Source organism: Pituophis catenifer, unplaced genomic scaffold (assembly GCF_029215685.1).
Source record: "Pituophis catenifer annectens isolate HBS135680 unplaced genomic scaffold, rPitCat1.0.hap2 SCAF_3, whole genome shotgun sequence".
NCBI lineage: Eukaryota > Metazoa > Chordata > Lepidosauria > Squamata > Colubridae > Pituophis > Pituophis catenifer.
Window position 1 is genome coordinate 96748831 of NW_027256883.1, and position 23683 is coordinate 96772513.

A 23683-nucleotide genomic window follows, 5' to 3' on the forward strand; every position below is an offset into this window, starting at 1 on the left:
GGTTTACCACAATTGTTATATAACATCACTATGGTGGAGAAGACACGTGTTTGCGATGAATCCCAGTGCTTCTGAGCAGAATCTGGCCACCTGCGCTGTAGTTATGGACTGTTCATCCTTAAGCAGCCACTGAAGATAGGTAGTGTCAGAACGGCCAGGATACCTAGCAGTTATTGGCAGAATATGTTTTTTCCTAATCTCCGTATAAAAGGAACATCTAAGGAGTATGTGACCCACAGTCTCCACCTCTCCTGAGCCGCAAGGACAATCTTTCCATCAATGGTATCCTTTTATACTTGCCATACAGGATGGCCGATGGAAGCACATGGCACCGTGCAAGTGCAAATGCTTTCGGGGGTTTGCTGACTCCAACTGACTAAGATAGCTGGCAGGAGCAACATATCTAATGGCATCTGGAGCCAGAAACAGCACAGCTTTCCCTAAGTCCGCCTGCCTCTCGATGTTCTCCACCCTTTATCACAAGGTTTGCCTTGCTAGATCATAGTCCATCTTGAGTATTAAAGCTGGGGAAAGCCTAGTTTGGCAAGGTTGGACTCAACAGCCTTGTTCCATGATGAAGAGAACTTGTCTTGGAGGATTAATGGAGCAAGACCTTGCGGAAAGAAGTTAAGCTTTAGCCAGAGATTTAAGGATGCTATACAGATTCTTGCTTCGATTTTTGTCAATCCTGTTGACAAAGTGCATTTGAGACACAACGCAGCATCTGGAGAATTGATCTACTGAATTTGGATTGAACTATTTCTAATGATGTAAAACATGAAGCTGATGGTCCGAGCAAGGTCCTATAAAGAAGCTGTGCTAGCGACTTGGCCAGAAAAAGCTTAATTGCAGCTGGGACATAATATCCTCCCTTTGTGCAGAAAAATTTAAGAATGGTGCTCACTGATCTTTAGCCCACAGCAACTGCATATTCTCCATATGCTTTTCTTGAACCATTGGCCTGAATGACCACCCCCAGGTATTTGAAGGTGGTTACCTGCTCTATTTTGTGGCCATTTAGATACCATGAATAAAGTTTTGGCCTTTTTGCAAAGGCCATGATCTTTGTTTTCTCATAATTTATGTCCAGTTTATTGTAATTACAATACTGGAGAAGGGCTTGCAAGGTTCTTTTAAGGCCTACTGGGGTCCTGGAGAGAATCACAGCATTGTCTGCATAGAGCAGGAGGGCGATGCTTCGGTCACCTATTTTTTGGGGTGTGTTTGATTTGGTTTGTTTAGCCATTTTACCATGTCATTTCTCAAACCCTTATAAGTAGTTTGAAGGTGATCTATGATTATCTTCAAACTACTTATTATCATTTCTGCTAACTTAGAAATATTGAGACCAAGAAGCAAAAACTATTCCCGACCCATGATCTACTTTAGATCCACCAACAAAAACCATTCTCATGAAGTCACAGTTCAAACCCCAACTTTTTGTGACCTGAAATCAGACATAAATACCATAGACAAGTTACAGATTTGCAGTGCAGTGTCATAACATATACCTCTAGCTTGTACTCTAGTGTACCTGAGGACACTAATTATGAAAAGAAAAGAGTTTACTGCAACAAGAGAAATGGAATCCCAGCATGTTAAAAATGGAGTGGGGGTATGTATTGCTAGATTTCTAGCAATTTCAGCTACTTTAAGCTGAGCCAGGAATAGAATAGAATAGAATAGAATAGAATAGAATAGAATAGAATAGAATAGAATAGAATAGAATAGAATAGAATAGAATAGAATAGAATAGAATAGAATAGAATAGCAGAGTTGGAAAGGACCTTGGAGGTCTTCTAGTCCAACCCCCTGCTTAGGCAGGAAACCCTACACCACTTCAAACAAATGGTTAAATTATCTTAGCTCTCTAAAGTTGTTGATACTGACAGAGTGTAGAGTTCAATTTAAAATGTTCATAAAACTAACTGTATCTGATCAACCAACCAACCATAAAACTAACTGTATCTGACCAACCAACCAACAAAATCACAAATAAATAGTTGTAGAAGTGGCTAGGCCAAAAGTGAATGAACAAGAAAAGTTGTTTTTCTGAAAACTGAAGTGCCATGCATTTTTCAGAAGACATCTCTTAAGACCTTGACATTCTTACCAAAGAGAAGGTCCCTTTTGGAGTTATAGTTTATGTCTAGGTAATCATGCATAGGAATATACTTTGGACTTTGTAACATATTGAAATGCATTTTCTGGGCAAGTTGAAAAACTTTATACATATATTCTTGTATATCAGGAATAACTGCCAGGGGAAGAATGGATGACTTCATAAGCTATATTTTGAAATACAGGACTTAAATCACTTTCAATATGATTTTATTTTCTATCAAATAAATGCAACAAATTTTAATGAAATAACTACTCCTTCATTTCTTCTATATGCTTCACAAATATTTCGGCAAACTATACCACAGATTATTTCATTCAAGTTCATGATTTTATTACATTCATTCCAGCCATGACAGAACCGAATTTTAACAACAAGTATCTTAGGCTTTGGATCAACCAAATTAAAGTTTCTCCTGTGAACATCCTTCCTACAAATTCTCAGGAAGACAATGCTGCAGGACAAACATTCCATCAAAAATATTGTGAAACCAATGAGGCCCAAGATATCATTGCCATTTGCTTTTTAAAAGTAGCTTTTGGAAGGCTATTATTCAGATTTATATAAAATACAGAACCATCCTCTATTTTACATATGCTACAGAAGATTGGCAAAATACAAAAAGCAATGTACTCTTTTTTTTATTTGCATACATTTTTTCCAATCATTCAATTCATTAATAAAGAATACTGGCAGAATGCTCTCATTTGAAGGAAAAAGCAAAATATGGATCTGGCCAAATGGATCTATGATTCTTGTTCTGATTAAATATTAGAATACAAACATGAAGAGGAATGATGCAGTACAGTACATTCAATTCTAGGGAGTCTCAAACACATTTTAAAAGGTATTATTGAACTGTTTTCCTTCAGGAGGAAGAGCAATATACATATAAAAAATAACAAAAGCAACAACAACAATAATAATTTTTAGAGCTTCGTTTTGAAAATTCATATTTTGAATCCTTACAGAAAACAATTGCTACAGCATGTGAGAAATTACAAGCACAAACTTAGTTGTTAAAAACATGAGGCCTAGGCTAAGGACCTACAGTATTTTAGTGAATAGTTACTGAATAAATTGACATGATCTTAAAACTACCCATTATTCTCCACTTTGGAAGATATGTAAGAACCATCTTGAAAATTAGACTGAATAAAAAAGTAGATGATGCTACCGGTAGTTCAAAAATCAGAACAGTGTGACAGTTCACTTGGTAGACACAATAATCAATTATTTTGTGGTCTAGAAAAACCATCATAATGAATTCAGAAACATGCTTCTTTCCCATTTATTCTCAATAGCTACCTTTTTAAAAACTTAAATGATAGGTTAGCATATTTGCTCACATCTGTTTCTTCTCTTTCTTTCCTTTATGTTTCTTCTTTTTCTTCTAGCACAACCCCAATTCTTAGTACAGTGAGCATTTTGGAGCAAAAAAACCCTCTCTTTTTCTTTCTTTCTTTCCTTTTTTTTTTTTTTTTTTTTTTACTAAAACATGAATGTTTCCCTCTGTTTCTGGCATAGGCTCATATAACTATGGGCTGAGATTACTAGAACATGTTGAAATTGTATCAATGGGATAAATATGAAGCAGTTTGCTAAAAAGGAGAAAAAGCCAGAAATATAATTGTTGAATATCTGACACTATATCAAATGCAAAATAATTCTAATTGTCTAAGAGGGACACTTAAGTTGTATTTTAATAAAGAAAGGAAAAGAAAATTCTAGAAACCAAAAGAGTAGGATAGGAGAGAAAAGGAAAATCATATTGACAAAGGAAATGTGTGTTTCCTTAAGAAGCCAAACACAAAAATCTAGGGAAGATTTCAAGGTTCTTGAAGTAGCTAGTTACAGAAAGTAGTTCACAATTCTAGAAGTGTTCGTACAAATCTAAATGTTCAAATCCACTTAAAATGTCTTTTTTTATAGAAATTCCATGACAGTGGGGATATATAGAAACATTTCACTACTCTGACTAAATATTTTTAAGTATATAAATTATTAAGTATATAAATAATATATTCTTTCTTTGGAGGTATTTTCAAAAGAAAATACATCAAAAGAAAGCTCATTGACATCTTTGTTTGAGTCTCTAACTTCTTTTTCTTTTTACTCTAAGGCATTCTCTGCTGACCTATGAGAACTCACATGGCAGAATGATTATGGCAAATCCTCATAGACAAACCTACCCATAAGCCACAATGCATGTTCCATGTCAAGTAAATTTTGCTCTGAATGGATAATGAGAGTTATATTGATTCCTTTGGCAGGCTCCAGAATCAAAACAAAACAGTTAATTGAATAGATAATGGAACACGTTTGTATTATAAAACCAACCAAGTTTTATATCTTTCACAAATTTCACTGAAAGCAATGAATAAAACAATGTTATTTTCATTTAAATATACGAAAATATTATATTTGTGGTGTTCCAAATGTCCTTTCTTCATTGTGGTAGGAGGTTAGAAATTCAAAAGATTATTTTTATGGAAGAAAATGCTGGAATTTTTCATAACAACTTTTTATTATAAATATGCAAGTGAACAGAAAAACAATTTCTGTCAAAAACAATCTCAGACTCAACAAAATAGATGCATGCCTTCTGCTGCTCTAAAGTCCTATAAATCCCCTGCTGACACAAAGTAACACATTTATAATACAACTACGATATAAAAGTAGAGAAGACGAGGAAAATGAAATGAAATGGGTGTACCAAAAATAGGATCAAGCATTCTTTTTATCAATTAAAATAAATTAGCATTGTTAATAATGAATCATAAACACTCAGCAAATTGCTTTCAAGCATATCTTCACACTTCCATTAAACTCTTTTATATTTCCACATATAACCTGCTTCCAAGCTCAATTTGGAAAGCATTTCAGGGAGATGGTTCTACTCCAGTACAGAGTGTGAGTGACAAAACCATTCAAATTCTATGGAGCTACCTAAAGAAAATAGCATGTATGTAACAACTGGGTAAATTAATGATATCATCAAATTATGAGAAGAAATTCAGACTAAAATTTCAGGCGTCAATCAGTTTTCTGCAAAAAGTCCAGTAGATCAAAAGGGATGAGGAGTTACTTGAAAATCATGAAAGCTGAACATCAAGTTTACCTGCTGTAAGATTCTATCAAATCAGTGGTTCTGGTAAGTGAGGATAATAGCTTGTGAAAAAATGTTCTGGAAAAATAGTTCTGTTTAGTTCTGTTCCATTTCTACTCACTAGCAGATCCCCCTATGATGTCATTTCCTATAATGTTGGTTTTTAATTTATTTAAACTGTTTATTTTAATATTTAATATTTTAATGTTTTGTACTTGTTTTTACAATGTTGTAAGCTGCCCAGAGTTGCTCATCAGTGAGATCTATCCTGGATTAATGATATGTTCTAGCTAATTATAAATCATATACTAAAGTGTTGATTTCTCAGTATTACATGATCAATTGAGGAGAAGAACAATAACTATGGCATCAATCAAACATATCAATCAGGAGTGACTACACAATATTAAGTATTTTTAAAAATGCATTCTTCAATGATTACATTTAAATGTACTTAAGAGGCTATCTGTCCTCTACCTGTGGCTCAGTTAGATCTCTGCCTTGATTCTTTTTATCTGATTCCTTTGAGCTAAATGAATTTCATGTCATGATGCCAGATCAGAATTTTATAAGCTCCTCAGAAAGCATTAAGAATCCTTTACAATGCTTGTTGATTATCTTCAAACCTTTCCAAGCATTTTTCATATTCCTATGGTCTTCTACATTTTTGGGCAGGACATTGTTATCAAACAATTTGGAAATCTGTTCTTGGTTAATCTTTTGCATCTCTCATTTTACAGTATTTGAGGAAATTTTTAATATCATAATTTGTCCTATCAACATATATCAAATATTCTCTCCACTTACTTTAAACTGTATCAAGCCCATCTTTTCTCATGCAGAAACATCATTAAAAAAAGATTTAATATGAGATCACATTCAAGAAACCTTTAAAAACTGGTTGACCATAGAAAGTCATTTCTTAATTTGCACCATGACTTTTAGCATTTCAAAGAAGCATAAGAACTAACCAATTTACTAATATTGCCATTAAAAAGTTGTTGCAAATACTAATTTTGTGAATAACATTAGCTTTCTAGGCACACTTGCAATAATTGGGCACATTAATTAATTGTGAGGGGTAAGAAAATAAGAAGTAAAGCTGGACATTTTGACAAAATGATATAATGAGGCAGAGAAAAAACAATTTGAAAATGTATGGCAAGGTTGCAGAAAAGAATTTCCATTCATTGGTTTAAAACAAGCTATTTATTTATATATTAATTTTTTTTCTTATTCAAACTCAATTTAAAGAAAGTGAAAGAGGATAGCATTATTCTTTACAATGGTCTGAGCCAAAATGCACTGTGAGTTTGGCAATAATCTTAGTAAAAGAGGTATATAAGATTGTTGGGGGCAATATGCTGACTTGTAAACCACTTAGAGAGGGCTGTAAAGCACTGTGAAGCGGTATATAATTCTGCTATTACTATCAACCAGAAGACAAATATCCTGATAAATGACCAGCTAGAAAAATATAATCTCCAAATGATTCACTATGCAACTTTATTCAAGCCCACTTGAAATAAATTTTGGGTTCTACTCCTAGAAACACTTACAGAGAATCTCAGCATCACTCTCCATAGATTTTTACTTGACCATCTCTCTAGAAAACAAGCTAGGAACACCAGCCATAACTGCTGTTAGAACCCTCAGCAACAGAAAATTGTATCCTGAATCCTATTTGTACACTTACTTTTCAAACACTTATCTTATAGGAAGCCTCAAGAAATGGCAGCTTTCAGTTACTGCCTTTAGTTACTGTTTTCAGTTACATTAGATGCATTTCTAAGCAGAAATTTAGAGGTGAAAATGTTTCATTCTTTACCGTATAAATTGGAATTGTTATGTTTCTTATTTTCCCCTTGTTTTATTTCATAATTACTAATGTTAATTATAGATAAATAAAAGTAGAAATAAAATAAATCAATGTCTTTTGCTGATACTTTTGTTGTGCTATTGGGCTATTTTGATTATGACAGTGACTGGGCAACCAAATTTGGACTGCAAAAATATAGATTGCCAAAGGATGGCAGAAAAGAGTGAGGACTTTCTGTACAGCATCTCTCTGCTTCCATCTAGTGCCCATCCAAATTTTACAGTCCAGAAATTTGGGCTGAACTATGGAGTGGGACTGGTCTATGAATAATCAAGTTGTTTTTTTGTTAAAAAGATGATGCTATTGCAGGTAGCTAGGTTGTAGAGGAAACGGGCCACCCTTGAGTTGTAGAAAGATGGGGGAGAAAGTGGGGCATTGTTTTTAATGATCCAGAACAAATGGTTTGAAAAAGAAAAAGAAAAAGAAATTTTCTATAGATTGATCTAAACAAAACTGAAAGTAATGGAAATAGTAGCCATGTTATTACAGCCAACATCTCCTCTTAACTAATTTTATTGCCAAATACCCACCAATACAACACTGTCCTTTATTCTATTTAACTGCAAAGATACCTTTGAATTGGAGAAAAGAAACATTTTCTCTTACCTACATGATAGCTGATTTATGCCTTCAATATAATAGCACACTCCACCATTCACACAATAGGATTTCACGGTTTCATTGCATTGTCTAGTATGTCCAGGCCCAGAAGGCAGAGTTGTAGTTACTGTGAAGAAAAGGAGATGCGTTACATCATTATTTTGCCTTTTGATTTCTTAAGTATGCTACATTTCATTTATTTACTTCTATTAATATAGGAATTTATATTTTGCACTTCAACAATTTTTAGGCCATTTTACAAGGACTACAAAAAGGGTAATAAATTATACAGTACAAATGGAAACAAATAAAACTCCAGTGTTTTCTAAAAAAAATAAAAAATCAACTAGATAAAATTGGATTGAAATATCTGAAATATCTTTAGTACTGACATATTACCCAGATAATCAAGGCACTATTTCAAGAACACTCTCCTTTTCCCCCAAGAAGAATTCAGAGATGGACTATGGCCTTCAGCAACATTTGAAGGAGATAGGAATGTTTAACCTTGAGAAAATATGATGTAATTGAAAGGATGTTATAAATACAAGTAATGCCTGTTCTCTTTGCCTAACTCTTTCCATGCAAGATATGGAATAAAGACACAGGTTAACAGGACAGCAGAATCCTAAGGAATGTTAGGAAAAAAAAAATCCTATTTATAACACAAGCTGATGATGGGCTCTATCATCCCAATAGTTAGAGATCTTCACTTCACTGGAAACATTCAGGCAGAAGCTAGAGAGCCATTACTCTGGGATGCTTGAATTTGGATTCCTGCTTTAGAGCCTAAACCAGTGATGGTGAACCTATGACAAACATGTCATAAGTGATACGCAATGTCATTTTTGCTGACATACCAGCAGGTCCTAATCTTGTTTAGTTTTCTGCACATCCTGTTTCTGACTGAGGTTTTCTGCTGCTGCAGAGGCTATATGACGATGTGATGTGTGCTCTCATGTGACCTCTGAAGCCTCTGGAAATTGTGTGAGGGGGCCTTGCTCTCACAATATATCCTCCAAATATTGTGCAAGAATGGGGCATACATGCCTTCCTACTTTTTTTGGAGGCTGCAAGGCATCACAAGAGCATTCTTTGAAGTTTCCAGAGTGAAGGCTTCATGCCTAAATTGTCTCTTCCAGTTCTGTGATTCTATTCTTTTCTCACACCTACACCAGTGGTGGGTTCCTCCCGGTTCGGCCCAGTTCGGCCGAGCCGGTAGCGGTGATGATATGACGTCACCGAACCGGTTCTGCCCCCCCCGGGTTATTCTTACCTTTTATTTGACCCCACCCCCAATCTATTGCTGCCTCCTGAGTCCCAGCTGATGGCTAGAGGGAAAAAAACTGTTTAAGCTCTTGCCGCGGGGCTTCAAAGAGCCGCCCTACAGCTGATCAGTGTTAAAAGAAAACAAATGAGTAGACCGGTGCCTGCAAAAATAAATGGGTAGACCCAGTGGTGGGATTCTACTTTGATAGAACCGGTTGTTAAGTAGTTAAGCAGTTCGGAGAACCAGTTGTTAAAAGAAATCTCCTTTTGTTTTTTCCCACTTTAGAAGGTTAATCCTGTAAGGATTAATTACAACATTTGGTGTTGTTTCCTAGCCTAATCTTTATTACAGAAACTGCCTCTCCGGCAGTATGCCTAGACTTACTGTCACTTCCGATTCTGGAGGCTATTTTTTTGCCTGACTTTCTTAAAGGGGAAGGGTTGTTTTAAGCTTTTTACACCACTGTTGGGAGGAAATACTCCCCTGTTGGAGTTCTTCCAGCCAGGGTGCAATCATCAGCACTTTAAAGAAATAATTGAATCCTTTTGTGCATATGGACTAATCAGAGGGCTGAAAAAGTTATTTTTGACTGGTCCTCGCACTTTTGACCAGGCCTCAAATTTACAACTGTCCTCACATTTTACGTTTTTCGCCCTATCTTGTCACCATGGTGAAGAGAAGCAGTTGTGAAATGAGTGACACGGTTGTTAAGAATGCTACAATGGGCATAAATGATGACCAGTCATAAGTGCAAAGACCGGTCAAAAGTGCGAAGACCTGTCAGAAATCACTTTTTTCAGCCCTCTGGGTAGTCCTTTTGTGCATATGGACTACTCAGAGGGCTGAAAAAATTATTTTTGACTGGTCCTCGCACTTTTGACTAGTCCTCGAACTTACGACTGTCCTTACATTTTACGTTTTTTTTCCCTATCTTGTCACCATGGTGAAGAGAAGCAGTTGTGAAATGAGTGACATGGTTGTTAAGAATGCTGCATGGGCATAAATGTGAGGATGGTCATAAGTGTGAGGACCAGTCAAAAGTGCGAGGGCCTGTCAGAAATCACTTTTTTCAGCCCTCTGGGTAGTCCTTTTGTGCATATGGACTACTCAGAGGGCTGAAAAAATTATTTTTGACTGGTCCTCACACTTTTGACTAGTCCTCGAACTTACGACTGTCCTCACATTTTACGTTTTTTTTCCCTATCTTGTCACCATGGTGAAGAGAAGCAGTTGTGAAATGAGTGACATGGTTGTTAAGAATGCTGCATGGGCATAAATGTGAGGATGGTCATAAGTGTGAGGACCAGTCAAAAGTGCGAGGGCCTGTCAGAAATGGCTTTTTTCAGCCCTCTGAGTAGTCCCTATACACATAGCCATGGCCACCCGGTCACATGACCAGCTAGCCACGCCCACCTAGTCACATGATCTCCAAGCCATGCCCACAAAACAAGCCACGCCCACAGAACCAGTAGTAAAAAAATTTAGAACCCACCCCTGACCTACACCACAGACACATCAAACTAAAATTCTGTAATAGCAACTTGGGCTGCTATAAGGAGGTGATCAAAGGGGATTCAAACTTTTTTAAAAAAGCCAACATGACAGAAGAACTACCATTTGGTTTGGAAGACATATCAGGAAATCAGTCTTTGTGAAATCAACAGTTCATAACAGCAGATCAATTTAAGGAGATTTCTGTTAAGAGACTTGAGACATTACTTGGCATGGCATCAGTGGTGGGTTTCAAAAATTTTTATTATCGGTTCTGTGGGTGTGGCTTGGTGGGTGTGGCAGGGGAAGGCTACTGTAAAATCTTCATTCCCATCCCACTCCAGGGGAAGGATACTGTAAAATCTCCATTCCGTCCCCAATCCAGGGGAAGGTTACTGCAAAATCCCCACTTCCTCCCAGTCAGCTGGGACTTGGGAGGCAGAGAATAGATGGGGGTGGGGCCAGTCAGAATTTTTAGTACCGGTTCTCCGAACTACTCAAAATTTCCTCTACTGGTTCTCCAGAACTGGTCAGAACCTGCTGAAACCCACCTCTGCATGGCATCAAGTGAACATCTTAGCTGTAAGATGGCAGAACCAGAAAGGATCATATAAAGTAAGCTGTCTCACGCATTGCATGTTGTGTAGAATTTGTGGTGGGCAGCAGTTCCAGAGGGACAATGAACTGAAAAAATAATAGACATTTTAGAGAGAATTGACTTATTTAATCGTGATTGACCTCAAAAATTTGCACTGATGCTAATATTTGACAGAGAAATAATTTTTTAAAGAAAAGGATAATATCATTTGAGGTTATTTCCCAATGAATAGGCATGAAACATAAATAGATTAAGAAATTTAGATTAGAAAACATAATAAAAAATTTGTAGAGAAACTAATTGAAAAAAGAAAGTTTTTTTTTTCCTAGATTATATTCAGATAGAGCTGGTAAAGAGGTTGTCAGCCCTGAATCCATCTTTGGTCAGACTTTACAGGGCTGCCACAGTGGGAATGGGAAAGTAGCAAGGGGAGTAAATCATAACAACATTCTTTCGCATGAGATCAAGGTCGGCTGCTGGCACCTGGAGGGGAGTGAATGAACTTTGGTGGGAGCTGAGACAGCAGATTGATTGGGCCATATGATGTGAATGTCACTGGACAGGGCAGGGTGTGAGTTTTAGTGTGGGTGGGGGAAAACACGGGAAAATGGAGCAAGGAATGACGACCCCTGAGGGAGCCACCAGGTTCATTTTGGAGAACGTTTGTGGGGCCATCTGCTATCCATCAGCGGCTGCAGTCACCGAAGCTGAAGCAGTGCAGGCAGTGGTGAAATCCTCCTCGGATCACCACTGGTTCGCTGCCCATGCATGCGTGATGCGTGCCAAACGCATGCTGCGTGCCAAATGCAGGCCAAAAGCACGGTGAGTGCAGAAAAAGAAGACTTCACTAGGTAAGTAGAACAGCAAGGGGGGGGACAGCTGTGCCACGCAATTTAGCTTCGCTAGAAAGCATTTCACCCCTGAGCGGAGGCCAAGCTCTGGAGGGGTACCTGGCCCAAGGAGCCAGCACTGTGGCAGTCCCAACAGACCAGCCCAGTCCTGACAGGTGAGGGGACTGGATCAGCAGCCCCACTAGGATTGGAAGCTGCAGCGATGACCCAAGTGCCTCCACGGATGTTAGGCAATCCTGAACATGTAACAGCCTTTGAGCAGAGGACAACGAAGCTCCTGGAGCTCAGCGAGTCCAGGGAATGGGGACTCCAACCATCTTCACGAAGCCAGTCACTTGCTGGGCTACCCGAGAGATTTGGCCAGCTGAATGTGGGTCCTGTTGCCCAAGCTCCCCCACACTCGATCCAGCCAGGTTGGAATCTAGTCCAGCCTACGTTCCACTTTCCAGGGCAAGGGAGCATGGCAGTTCAAAGTTGGATCTCAGCAGGCCAAGATTCAGCCTTTCCCTTGAATCCAATCCGTCAGTGCAGCAGGGTGCAGCGACTGGCCAACTCACTGGACCCCTGGGGCACTTAAGCCCGGGCAACTGGGGAGGAATGATGGGGTTACCAAGGCCCACCCATCCTCCTCCAGCAGCACCCCCTGGACTGCTGCCAATCAACCAAATCCCCCCAGGATGGGCCTTCTACCCAGGCCAGGGTGGATTCAATGCCAGTGGATGCTGGCTCTGACCCAACTACCAGTTCCGCCGGCCACAGCAGCACTGCCCGCAGCTGCCCCACCACCATTCCTGGCTACCTTTGATTGCACCCCGGGGAAGCTAGCTTACTTTCTAAACTGCATCTGGGCCCATATTGATCATTATGGAGCTCAATACCAATTAGACCAGGAGATGATCTCAGCCATTGCAGACAATATGAGGAAGGGGGAAGCAGCAGACTGGATTGCCCAACTCCATGACGAAGGAGCACCCAAGTTACAAGATGCGGATGAGTTCATGCAGTCACTAAAGGTCGAGGACACAGCCAACCAAGAGGAAGCTGAAGCGGAAATCAAGAGATTGAAGCAGCGCAGCCAGTCCCCCAAGGAGTTTATGTGGGAGTTTAGAAAAGTAGCCGGCAAACTACGGGACTGGCTTGAACAACTCTTCATCCACTACTTCAAATAGGCCCTGGATCAGGACCTTAGGCAAGCATGCGCCTATAGGGGAGTACCAAACTGGATCTAAGACTGGTATTGGATGGGGTGACTATGGACTTAGAGATTCACCCCCACGAAGATCCACATTGGAAAAGGCTCCCAAATGACCATTGGGACATTGAGTTGCCACTAAGTAGGCAGTGTAGACAAGACTGGCAGCCACGCCCATTATAAAGTGCTTCAGATGCGGCCAACTGAGTCACTGAGCCTCCAAATGCCTCACACCAGCTGTGGTCCCTCAGGCGCGAATGCCAGCGACTGAAAAGTTCAAGGAGAACTCCCAAAAAGCCACAAGACAAAGGTAAATTCATTTGGCAAGCTATGGAGGTCCCCCCTCCACTGTACCAGGAGGGGGGAACTCTGGCTCCAGAAGCCACCAACACCAGCGGAAGTGGTGAGGAGGACCCAATGGTAAGTGAAGCCATCCATCCCTTCACCATAAATTCTCACATAGTAATACCCAAGACAGCTCCCATTGGGACCTAGAGACCATAATAGAAACTGGTTGCACCTGGTGCTTGATCAGCTCCCAAACTGTGCAGAATCTAGGAAAAGAGACAAGAACTTTGAGCCACCCCATCTGGTTTGAGCAGGTGGATGGATCACTAGTGAGTGGCGCACCCGCAACCTTAGTCACCAAACCTGTAAGACTGGAAATGGGTGCTATTGGGAAATCATATGATTTGTAGTTGCCCCAAAAATGACCGAGTCACTGATCCTCGGTCTGTCCTGGCTAGACAAGTGGGCCCCGACCATCACATGGGAAGATGGCTATCGGAAGCTAAAAGTGGGTATCAGACCACTGCCCCCCCTCCCGCAAACAGAGAACCAGCCCTCTTTAGACCATGCAACCTCAGCCAAAGAGAAGGAGTAGCCTCCACCATGGAGGCTCTGCGCGGCTGCCCAAGAATACCCAAAGAGTACAGAGCATTAGCAGAAGTTTTCAGCGAAGACGAATGCAATGTGCTCCCCGCACATTGACCCACGGACTGCACAATAGAATTTGTGCCAGGGGCAAAGCTGCCTAAGCCAAAAATGTATTCCATGACCCTTAAGAAGATGGGTGAATTGAGGAAATACATTGAAGCAAACTTAGCCAGAGGGATTTATCTAGCCCATTAAATCTAAGGTCTCAGTCCCCATACTTTTTAAAGAGAAAAAAGACCTGGGGGTGAGGCTTTGAGTTGATTTCCGCAGAATAAACCTGTGTGCATGGAAAACACATGGTAGGAAAACACCTACCCCCTACCCCTTATGAAGGACATGCTGGCAAAGGGAAAGATGTTTACTAAGCTAGACCTCAGAGAAGCCTACTACCACGTGTGGATCAAGGAAGGTGATGAATGGAAAACAGGATTCAATTGCCCATTAGGCAGCTTCTAGTTTAAAGTCATGCTTTTTGGGGCTACAGGTAGCCCCTGCAGTGTTCATGCAACTCATTAACGAGGTGCTACATGAGCACCTATACAAAAGAGTTCTAGTGTATTTGGACGACAATCTTATCTTTAGCAAAACTATGGAGGAACACGTCAAACTAGAATGGCAAGTTTTGAGAAAACTCCTAGCCGCTAAGCTCTACGCTAAAAACTGTCATACTTTGATAGACTTTGTCTCGGAGTTCTGAATTGCAATGAGGAGTTAGTTGGAACACTGATAGAGGCATTTTGATATAGAAATCTGTTCATTATTTGACTAAGTAAATCAGTGGTTCCCAAAGTGGGCGGTGGGATGACTTAGTGGGGTGCTAAGAGGCAAGGGGGGCAGCAGGGGATGCTAAGTGGCAACCGTGATGGCGAACTTATGGCACTCATGCCACAGGTGGTACGCGGAGCCATGTTGCCTGGCATGCGTGGTGTCGGCCATTCTTCTTCCGGGTTTGCACCCGAAGCTCAGCTCATCAGACTAGCTGGCCAGTGCGCATGCGTGCACCAGAAAATGAAAGTAGGTTTCCCGGCACGCGCATGCCCACTGGGCAGCTCCTCTTACAATGTGTGCGAGGCTGAACTGTTGGTTGCTGTATTATTGCTCTCCTGCTGCTTGCCCAGACTACCTAGCCCAAGCTCAGCTGCTCTGCTCCTCGCTCTCTTGACTGCCATCACCTTCCTAATTTTTGGTAAGTTGCAGGTGGGCTGCTGCGGGGGGGGGAGGCCTGGGGGGGCGGCAGGGTGCTGCCCAGGATCGAGGTGAGTTGCTTGGGGTGGGGGGCAGGGCTGGCAGGATGCATACTAGACACCCCAGGAAGGCCTACTGATGAGATCGAGGTCTAGGGCAAAGCTCCCAATTTTGCCGAATGCCTCATTCTTACCATGGTAAGGGGATGGGCTGCGGTGCACAAACTTCAGCAATTCTTGTGTTGCCGCCTGCACCGCTTGCTTGGAGCTGGTCTGGAAAGGAAAAACTGCAGCCTTCCCCCTGAAAGGCTTTCCTGCTTCTCCTCTACCTGTATGCTGTTACCGGCTCTGCACCCAGCAGTGTCTTGCTGGTCTTGGAGGGTGGGGGTGCAGAGCCGGTGCAGATTAGAAGTAGGAAAGCCTTTCAGCGGGGAGACTACAATACGGAGACCCGTTTGAAGGGATTTGGGTGGGGTGTGTCCTGCCTTATTCGGCTGTGGTTTTTCCTTTCCAGACCAGTTCCAAGCAAGCGGTGCAGGTGGCAATGCAAGAACAGCTGAAGTTTATGCACCGCTTGCTTTGAACGGTCTGGAAAGGAAAAAAATCACAGCCGAATTAGGAGGGACACGTCCCACCCAGATCCCTCCAAACGGGTCTCCGTACGGTAGTCTCCCTGCTGAAAGGCTTTCCTGCTTCTCATCTGCACCGGCTCTGCACCCCCCCCCCCAGACGCTGCTGGGTGCAGAGCCGGTAACAGCATACAGCTGCTGCCTGTACCGCTTGCTTGGAACTGGTCTGGAAAGGAAAAAACGCAGCCAAATTAGACAGGACATGCCCCACCAAGATCCCTCCAAACAGGTCTCCTTTCGGTAGCCTCCCGCTGAAAAGCTTTCCTGCTTCTCCTCTATCTGCATTCTGTTACCGGCTCTGCACCCAGATAGCGGCTGGTGGTCCCGGATAGCAGCGTCTTGTTGGTCTTGGGGGGGGGTCACTGCAAGAAAGAATGGGTGCTTGGAAGAGCAGGCTCTGTTTGGGTGGGCATTGTTGTTGGGTCACGTAGTTCAGCGGGGAGGCTTCTGAAGGGAGACCCGTTTGGAGGTATCTGGATGGGGCGTGTCCTGCCTAATTCGGTTGCAGGCAGTGGCGCAAAAGCTGTTAACGTTTGTGCACCACTTGCTTGGAGTTGGTCTAGAAAGGGAAAAAACACAGCCAAATTAGACAGGACACACCCCATCCAGATCCCCCTGGTCTCAGAAATCTTTGATTTGAACTATCAAATCTTTGATTTGAACTTTGATTTGAACTATGGCAAGAAAAAACGTAAAATGGGGCAAAGCTCATTTAACCATAATAATTTCTAGATATTTTAAGTGTAGAGAATTCAAGTGTTGAGAATGACCCATTATTTCATCTCTTTTTCCACACTAGGTACCACTATTTGATTTCTTTTCAAATTATTGAAAAGAATAATTATTCAAATAACAACAGAAAACCCAATACAGTTCAGTATGAATTGGCTTTCCAGTCCTTCCTTGATGCACTTTTTTACATTGGTTATCTAGTTTAAATGCCAAAGAAAAATCAATGATATATTTTTCAGATCTTTGGAGTATCACACTGTCAATTGTTCACACTGCTCAAGCAAAACTAACAGGTGTGAATTAAGTTTTAGCTAAAAAATGGAGCTTTAATTCCAGAAGTCCATTCTTTAAACTTGGATTTCTGGAATTAAAAGGCTCTGGATTAAATTGTACTCCAGACAAAAGATGGAGAAGAGTATCTTGCTTTTAGACATGATAATAGCTGTCTAGAAAGATGAGTTATGAGCTATTTTTACATAATCAGAAATTTAATTTCTTATCTGTTAAAAATGCAAAGACAAGGAGTACAGGGAGCAAATAAAAGATCTTCATGTTGGGGTTGGTTCTGGACCAAATCTTACTTGTGGGACAGAAACCAGCTCTCAGCCCTCCTTGTGGCTCCTTGAAAAGCATCCCCCCCCACACGCTCCACCGCCTGAGGAGGCAAGGGAGGGCTGCAGGTGTCCTGGTTGATCCCAAGGGGGTCTGGGAGTGGGTGTGAATTCATCCCACAGCCCTCTCCATCACCTCCTCTGTGAAATTGCTTTCTCCCACTCGCTGGTGGTCAGCAAATTCAAAAGGAATCCCCAGCTGAGAATCACTGCTCTAGATTGGTTGATTCAGGGGATTTCTTTAGTGTTAACTAATAGTGTTAGCTATTTTTGTTACAGAGATAGATTTGTATTAGAGCAGCCTGCAGGACTTCCAAAGGCTCTGTGCACCCTGTTTTTGCAAAAAAAAACCGGGCCCGTTTTTCACAAAACGGGACACGCGGGGCAAGGCTTCAGGAGGCCAAAAATGGCTGTATTCCATGTATAAGATGCACCAACATTTCCAACCTCTTTTGGGGGAGGAGTGTGTCTTATACTCTGAAAAGTACAGTAAATTGCTGTGTTGGCACTCCAAGATAAATATGTGGGTTTTGGGTTGCGGTTTGTGCACTCAATCTCAAAAAGGTTCACCATCACTATTGTAAGTTTTCTGATTTTCAAAGCAGAAATGGCAGAAGCAGAAAAATCAAAGAAGAAATGTAGACAATATAGTGTGGAATATCTGAAGTATGGATTTATACCAGCACCATCAAACCAGCAGCTGCCACAGTGCCTACTATGTGAAAAAGTATTTTCTAATGAGGCAATGAAGCCTTCCAGACTGAACGAACATTTGAAGAAAGCACATCCTGACAAGGCAGACAAAAACCTAACTTTTTTTCCAATCACTTCGTGACAAATTTCAAAAGCGCCCAACACTGTCACGCATGTTTTACAATGCTTCCCAACAAAACACTGATGGTTTGCGTGCATCATACAACATTTCATTGCTGATTGCTAAGTCTGGGAAGCCACATACTATTAGCGAAGAACTCATCCTACCAGCCATTAGTGAGGTTCTGAGTATTGTTTTGCATAAGTCACCACATGATATAATTAAGACAATTCCTCTCAGCAACAATTCAGTGCAAAGACGCATAGATGAAATGGCTAAGAGTGTGGAAGATGTATTGTGCAGCATACTACGGACAACAGACTTTGCATTACAGCTGGATGAATCAACTTTGCCAGGCAATGAATCTTTGCTTCTTGCTTATGTGCGCTTTATTAAAGATGAAAGTTTGACTCAAGAGTTGTTATTTGTGAGGCAACTAAAAACAGATACTAAAGGGGAGTCAATATTTCATGTTGTTGAGCAGTTTTTCAAACACAAGGAAATTCCACTGACCAACATACTTGCTTGTGCAACTGATGGCGCACCATCAATGACTGGTCACTACCGTGGGTGTGTTGCTTACTTGAAAAAAGCAGTGCCAAATGTCTTTACCATTCACTGTGTCATTCATCACCAACATCTGGTTGCAAAAAAACTCAGTGATCACTTACACAAGTCATTACACACTGTCATTAATGCAGTGAACAAAATTAAAGTACATGCTCTCAATAATCGACTATTCCGAGAGCTCTGTGTTGAGAATGATGAAGATTTCGATCGTTTGCTGCTTCATACAGAGGTTCGTTGGCTATCAAAAGGCAATTGTGTGAGACACTTTTACAATCTTTTTGACACTGTTGTGGAGTTTTTTGAAGACAAGAATGCTTTGCTCAGTGATGAACTCAAAGAGATCAGGCATGACATTGCTTATTTATCAGAACTGTTTGCAAGTTCAATGAAGTGAATTTGCAGTTGCAAGGAAATGAGGTCAATCTTATTAAGGCCAAATCTGTCATCTCTACGTTTATTTCAAAGTTAACTTTATTCAAGCATAATATAGGCTGTCGCGAGCTATACTAATTTCCGAGTTTGTCCGAACTAGAAGAGAAAGGTGGGATACAAGATGATGATCTGCAAGTTTTTTGTGACCATTTGGACATGCTGCATAAAGATATGTCTGAGCAATATCAGGGTCTTCTTTTGATGGAAATTCCAAATTGGGTGATAAATCCATTTTCAGATACTGAGGAATATGGGATAGTGGAGGAACAACTAATAGAGCTGCAAAATGACATTGAGCTGAAGCCAAAGTTTAAGAAATCGTACCAAGAGTTTTGGTTATAGAAGGAAATTTCTGATCACTATCCTGCACTATGGACAGTGGTTAAGAAGCTCCTTGTTGCATTTCCAACATCATATTTGGTGGAACATGGTTTCAGTGTGGTCATCCAACTTCTCTCTAAGCAAAGAAATCGACTCCAGATTACTGAATGTGGTGATTTAAGACTCCTGCTAAGTGACTTAAAACCAGACATTGGAAAACTGGTATCACTTCATCAAGCCCATCTATCACATTAAGAATTTCCTGAATTGTGAAATAGTTACTAAATTTTACTGAGATTACTAAGTTAGTAGTTACTAAGGTTCTTGATAAATGACTATCAGACTTTGAAAGCCTGGTATCACTGAATCATGTTCAACAATTTTGTTGAATTAACAAAAGATTTTTAAATTGGATTTTGAATAAATGCGCAATTGTTACAGTTTTGAATTTTACTGTTATTATCTTCCTTAGTGGGTCATGCAAACCACTATTCCGAACAATGCTATTTATAGGGGGTGGGGGGCATTGAGGATGAGTTTGTACCAAGGGGGTGGTGGACTGAAAAAGTTTGGGAACCACTGGTATAGATGAATAAGAGCAGAAACTGTGCAGATTGACCCTGCTTGCATTCCTAACAAGCCTAGAACTACAGTATCAAAATTAACCACTTCTGTGTGGTTAATGTAACCACATAAAGGGAACCTTTGAGAATTAGAACAACATTTTGTTGTAGAAATCTTGTAAAAACACTAATGAAGGCTGCAAATCCAAGAAAAAGCTAAAATAATTTAAGTTTATTGTGTCATTGCATAATAGCAAGTAATGAAAATCTTTACAGCACTATTCAATTAAATACCTGGCCCACAACGATTTCCTACACACACTTACCTAGGAGAAAGTTCCATTTGATTCAATAAAACTCCTTCTTGAGTAGACATGCATGTGATTGCAATCCTATTTCAGAGAAAGTACCACTATGATCTGGGACTTACTTCTGAGAACACAGAACTGGGATCCAAAACGCACAGAATTTGTGGGAAAGATCACAAACAAACACAAAATGGACAGCTACACTGTTTTTTCACCTGCATCCAACAGCTTTATTTGTAGTCAAGTCTTTTTATAGTTAGCATTATTTAATCTAAAACAACACACCTATCCCAAGTTCACAGTGGACATATTTACCAGAATATATTAATATATTATAAAAAATTGTAGACTCTTTGAAATTGTGAATAAGGATTAGTAGCTAGTTGAATAAAATGCAGCTTCAATAACAAAGATCCTTTAATCAAATTGACATCATAACCATCTTTTTTCATGAAAACTCAATTAACATACCTGTACACATATACCCTCAAGCAGTGATGTGATTCAAGTAATTTAACAACTGGTTCTCCCTAATGACCAGCTGGGTAAGTGTGGGGGGGGTGTCATGTGACTGAATGGGTGTGACTAACTCAACATCACTCACGGCAAGGTGGGGCAGTGCAGGTAACTGAAGCAGTGGTGGCAATGGCTGGAGCCTTAGTGCGGGAATGAAGAACCCCTGTACTTGCCTTTGTGCATCAACAACATTCTGCCTTCATCGCGATACATTTGAGCTCAAGGCAGCCCTTGCCTCCGGCTGCTTCGGGCTTGGAGCTCTAAGCCGCATCCAGGAAGCACTGTGGCGGAGAGAAGCAGACGGGTCTGATTCTCCTGCACCTCATCTCTTGCTGGGTCTTGCTGCCCAACAGTCAGGTTTTTAAAAAGATTTTTGCAGCAGGAAATGGCAGGTGGTTACTTCCAGCCTTTGTTGGTGCAACTGGGCATGCATGCCTCAGTAGCTCGGGGAGCTACAACCTGCTTTCCGCTCTGAGACACTCACCTGCTGCATTACCTGCTGCCACCTCTTGGCCTGCCCATTGAGATCTGACCCCCATTGTTGCTGCTGTTGCCAGGGGCTAGTGGGGCAGGGTTGCATTGTGGGTCCGTGTCATAATGGGCTCCAGGAGGAGGGGATCCCGTCTCCTCCATGGTGAAGCACACTAAATTTTACTGTGCTGCGCAAGGCGCTGTGAAAGCAGTGGGCAGGCCACTTCGGCCAGGAGGCAGCAACAGTGGCGGTGGTGCAGTTCGGGTCTCAGCGGGCAGACCATGAGGTGATGGCAATGAATGCGGCAGGCCAGTGTCTTGGGGCGGAGAGCAGGTCTTGCGTCTCCCTGAGTGACCGAAGCATGCATACCCAGCTTCATCAACGAAGGCCGGAAGTAGCTGCCTGCCATTTCCTACTGAAAAATCTTTTTAAAAACCTGACAGTCAGGCAGTGAGACCCAGCAAGAGATGAGGTGCTGGAGAATCAGACCTGGCCGCCTCTCACCACTGCAGTGCTTCCTGAATGCGGCTTACAGCTCTGAGCCCAAAGCAGCAGGAAGTGAGGGCTGCCTTGAGAGCAAATGTACTGTGGCAAAGGTGGAATGCTGTTGCTACATAAAGGCAAGTACAGGGGCGCTTCATTCCCACACTAAGGCTCCGGTGATCACCATCGCTGTTTCAGCCACCTGCGCTGCCTCACCTTGCCACAACAATGCCATTACCTCGCTCTGGCCAGCGAGGGCTGTGCTACTTCTTGCACTCCTTCTTGTACCGCCCCACCTATGGCGGAGATTTCCAGCCCCACCCAGAGTGAGGCTCTGCCGTCACCCTTACCTTCTCAGGCCAGGAGAGGAGTGACTGGGAAGGGAGGGGCCAGCCAGTGGTAGGATCAGCCAATTTGCCAACTGCGCAAAACGTTAACAACCGGTTCGGCTGAACTGGTGTGAACTGGCTGAATCCCACCACTGCCCTCAAGGCATCTTATATGCCTGTGATGGCGATCCTATGGCACGTGTGTCAGAGGTGGCACGCAGCGCCCTCTCTGTGAGTAAGCGAGCCATCGCCCCAGCTCAGCTCCATCACGCGTATGCATATGCATGTGCCACCTGCCAGCCAGCTAGTCTTCGGGTCTGTGCTGCACATGCACAGGGGTGAGGTGCATGTGCATGCAGGGGCGAGGCGTATGCAGGGGCCGCACTCACATGTGTGTGGGGTGGGGCGCATATGCATGCGCGGTGGGGCCCGTGCAAGGATGGGGCACATGCAGGGGCCCCACATGCATGCGCAGGGGTGGTGGGGCGCATGTGCAGGGGCCACACGCGCATTGCATTTTGGGGGTTCAGGGGTGTGGACGCACATTCGCACCAGTGGTGAAATGTAAAATTTGTTACTACCGGTTCTGTGGGTGTGGCTTGGTATGGGGCGGGCAATATGACAGTGGGCAAGGTGAACTTTTTTTTTTTACTTTTAAAACCATTTTTTCGGCTGAAGAGGTTGTAAAAAAATGCTTTTAAAGCCTCTGATGATCTCAACTGACTTGTCTAATCGGCAGAGGCTTTTTTTCCTTTTAAAAACATTTTTTCTATAATCTCTTCGGCCAAAGAGGTTGTAGAAAAAATGCTTTTAAAAGCCTCTGATGATCCCAGCTGAGCCGTGTGATCATCAGAGGCTTTTTTTTTTTACTTTTAAAAGCATTTTTTCGGCCAAAGAGGTTGTAGGAAAAATGCTTTTAAAAGTAATAAAAAAAGCCTCTGATGATTGCGCGGCTAAGCTGGGCAATTGGGGGGCGGGGCAGGGATTTTTGCTACCAGTTCTCCAAACCACCTGCCTCCATCGCTACCGGATTGGGCGATCTTGTCTGAACCAGGAGCATTTCACCCCTGATTCACACACATGCACGCATTTGCGCTTCGAGCACTCAGTCCAGAATAGGTTAGCCATCACTGTTTGTATGTGGTTCTTCTTCTCACACCAATTGTAAAAGCCAGTTGAAACTAAATATATCATTTTGATTCAATATTACAACTTACCACTTCTAACTATGAGACTGCCTGTGGCAATATCTGTTCCCAGGACATTTTCTGCTTCACAACCGTATTCTCCTGTGTCTTCAACTTTCACTTTGCTGAACTGAAGTCTAGATATTTTCCTGGAAAAAAAAGAAAGGCTTGGTAATTACACTACTTTAATAATAACATTAGGTGGAATTAACAATTACCTTAAATAGCCTTTTACCAAATTTAAATATGTTCTCTAGTAAAGATTTTTTAAGGAAAATTATAAGCTTTTAACTACAAAGAGAAAGGGCTATAACCAGTGGTGGGATTCAAGTAGTTTAACAACCAGTTCTCTGCCCTAATAATTTCTTCCAACAACCAGTTTGCCAAACTGCTCAGAAAATTAACAACCGGAACTGGCTGAATTCCACCATTGGTTATAACAAGTAATAAAAGTGCTTGTTAATGATTTGGAAATGACTGTCAG

General features: G+C 41.6%; 1 protein-coding gene across 1 annotated transcript in view; it reads right to left on the reverse strand.

Moving 5' to 3' along the window:
• NRG2 (neuregulin 2) overlaps window positions 1-23683 on the reverse strand; it is a 348595-nt gene that overhangs the window by 36979 nt on the left and 287933 nt on the right. Inside the window, exons 3-4 of the mRNA XM_070939151.1 lie at window positions 23230-23348; window positions 7717-7837 (exon numbers count right to left, since the gene is read on the reverse strand). Of these exons, the coding sequence (XP_070795252.1) occupies window positions 7717-7837; window positions 23230-23348 (240 nt within the window). The remainder of the gene's footprint in view (window positions 1-7716; window positions 7838-23229; window positions 23349-23683) is intronic.